This window comes from Panicum hallii, chromosome 1 (assembly GCF_002211085.1).
Source record: "Panicum hallii strain FIL2 chromosome 1, PHallii_v3.1, whole genome shotgun sequence".
Classification (NCBI taxonomy): domain Eukaryota; kingdom Viridiplantae; phylum Streptophyta; class Magnoliopsida; order Poales; family Poaceae; genus Panicum; species Panicum hallii.
Window position 1 is genome coordinate 35,623,485 of NC_038042.1, and position 2,449 is coordinate 35,625,933.

General features: G+C 40.9%; 1 protein-coding gene across 1 annotated transcript; it reads right to left on the reverse strand.

Annotated features, from left to right (window-relative positions):
- Positions 1-361: 361 nt before the first annotated feature.
- LOC112896942 (uncharacterized protein At2g29880-like) lies at positions 362-1,601 on the reverse strand. Its single transcript, XM_025965069.1, has 3 exons — positions 1,490-1,601; positions 1,015-1,404; positions 362-927 (listed from the first exon to the last, which is right to left on the reverse strand). Exons 1-3 carry the CDS (start codon positions 1,599-1,601, stop codon positions 362-364), a joined length of 1,068 nt encoding a protein of 355 aa, XP_025820854.1.
- Between the last annotated feature and the right edge of the window lie 848 nt (positions 1,602-2,449).

Sequence of the window (2,449 nt, forward strand, 5' to 3'; positions counted from 1 at the left end):
TACAGAGATTTAATAATTCTAGAGAAGCTGGAAATCAAAAGAGAGATGCTATAGCACATCAGATGTGGGAACAATATGTAACTCACAGGACTTAAATATTATACTACTACAAATATTGTACTCTTACTATTGTACTGCTAGAACAATATGTAGCTCACAGGACTTAAACATTGTGCTGCTAGAAATATTGTACTCTTACTATTGTACTCTTACAAAAGTATCACAAAATACTCCCAAACAAAAGCATCAGTGCAACCAGCCCCATTAGTTTTTTCTCAGCCTGCAAAAGTACCACAAAATATTCCCAAACAAAAGTATCACAAAATACTCCCACACAAAAGCATCAATGCAACCAGCCCCATTAGTTTTTTTCAGCCTGCAAACGCCCAATCTCCCTTTTAACCCAAGCCAAACGAATTGCATCACCTTGAAATGATAAGAAAACTTCCCTGTTATTCTTGTTTTGGAAAATATCAGAAGCCAATATTATATCCCCCATTTGTAGATCATTTAAGCTTTCAAGCACCGTGATGCACTTGTTGATGCTGTAAGGATCCTCCAATTTCTTTTCCTCAATAGCAGCAAATCTATCAATTTCTTCCCTTTTCAGCTTTAGGTACCTCTCATGAAATCCTTCCTCAGGACTACAAGATTTAGTCTTTTGTTTCTTTCCACGTCGAAATTCCGTACCTTCTAAAGGTGTCGGTGTTGAGCTAGGAGGAGTTTGCATGTGCTGCACAGGAGTCACACCAGCCTCTTCATCAAAAGAAAACTGCAAACCAGAATCAAATTCAGCAGGCCAAGTAGGAGACGGTGACTGATATGTCCCAGCTGCTGATGCTTGTTGAGTTGAAGGATTTGATGCCTTCTTTGCCTTGTTTGCATAATGATCCATACCATGACGAGTCCTCCCTTCTGCATAACGACCTGCATAATTACATTGCAAGACTGGTGAAAAAAAGAAATTACAGCTCCTGTTTGAGAATAAAACTTTTTGTTGGTCCAACATCTCACCATCATAGAGTGCAAATAAATCATCAAAATATGGAAATGATTTATCTTGCCAAGTGAGGGCATCAGAATTGTTCTTGCGAGCAGCAAAATTAGCCCAAACATTTGGAGGTGCAGTCACCATCTTTCTCTCGCTGTCCCATCCAAAACCACTTTCTTCTTGTAATTCTTTCACAACACGATAATCCTTCTTTAAGTCCTGCTCCTTCTGTTTGACTTGGTTGAGAGTAAATGAACAACCAAACTTTCCATTCAAACGACAAACAATATTTGTCCATGCCTCCTTACTCCAAGCATTATGTGTTCTAAAACCTGGCACATCATGATCTTTGAGGAGCCCAATAAGAAATAACTTCATCTCATGGCTCCATTTGGCTCTCTTACGAGTGGTTCCTGTATTCCAGCATTCAACTATAGATATATACAAATTTACTTTACATTTTCAGTGTGCAAATGCAGTAAAAGTTAGAAGCATTACCAATTTCAGGAGTAGGCTCAGTAGTATCATGCTCTGTGTCAACATTCATGAGATCTCGTCCGTTAGACAAATCACCTTGAACAACTATCTGTGCACGACCTCTACCCGGCATCACCTCCCTAGAAGAACATTACAATGTAATTTTTCCTAGAAAAATTTTGGACCTTATCAAGAATGCCAAAATAAATGGAGCTGACCAAAATTTATAGTATATTTCACTGCAAGACTAGTGCGTCATGTGCAACATAATTTTGTACTATATTTCACTACAAATTTAGAAATAATAAACATTTTCAAGAAGCAGAGAATCTCCATCAAGCGCATCGTGTGCATCAGAATATTATAATATATCTTACGGCAAACTTAGATATAATAAATAACTACAAGAAGAGAAAGCCTGCGTCAATCTATACTAGTGCATTCGTGGTGCCTGCATCTGAGCTAGTACATGCATCGTTGCCTCCGTCAAAACACCATATAGCCAAATATGGAAGTGCGCATGGGAAATCGATCATGCTTAGAAGCAGAGCCGCGCCTCAAATCAACTACAGTAAACAAAAGGGCAGCGCCGACAGATGGGGAAGAACCTACGGATACCTGCAGTACTGGTTGGCCGTCACGGGGAATGCTGCCTTGTGCTCTCCAATGGGAAACGAGGCCCTGTGGTCGCCATGGCCGTCGAATGGACAGGAGGCCGATGATGCTCAGATCTGATTGGGAAAAACGAAAAGGAAGCAACAAATTAGAAATCAAACACGGAAGAAGAGTACCTGCAGTGTTGATTAGCCTTCCCTGGTGGGGATGAATGTGGTCGCCGGTAGTGAAGTGGATAGGTTTCGTCGTTGGTCACGATGGGAAGGGGAGTGGAGAGAGTGTGTTTTGTTTCTCCGGGGAGGGGAGAGTGTGTTTTTGTTTCTCCGTCTCTTTTATTTCGCCAGGGGGAAGACGGAGCAGTACGCG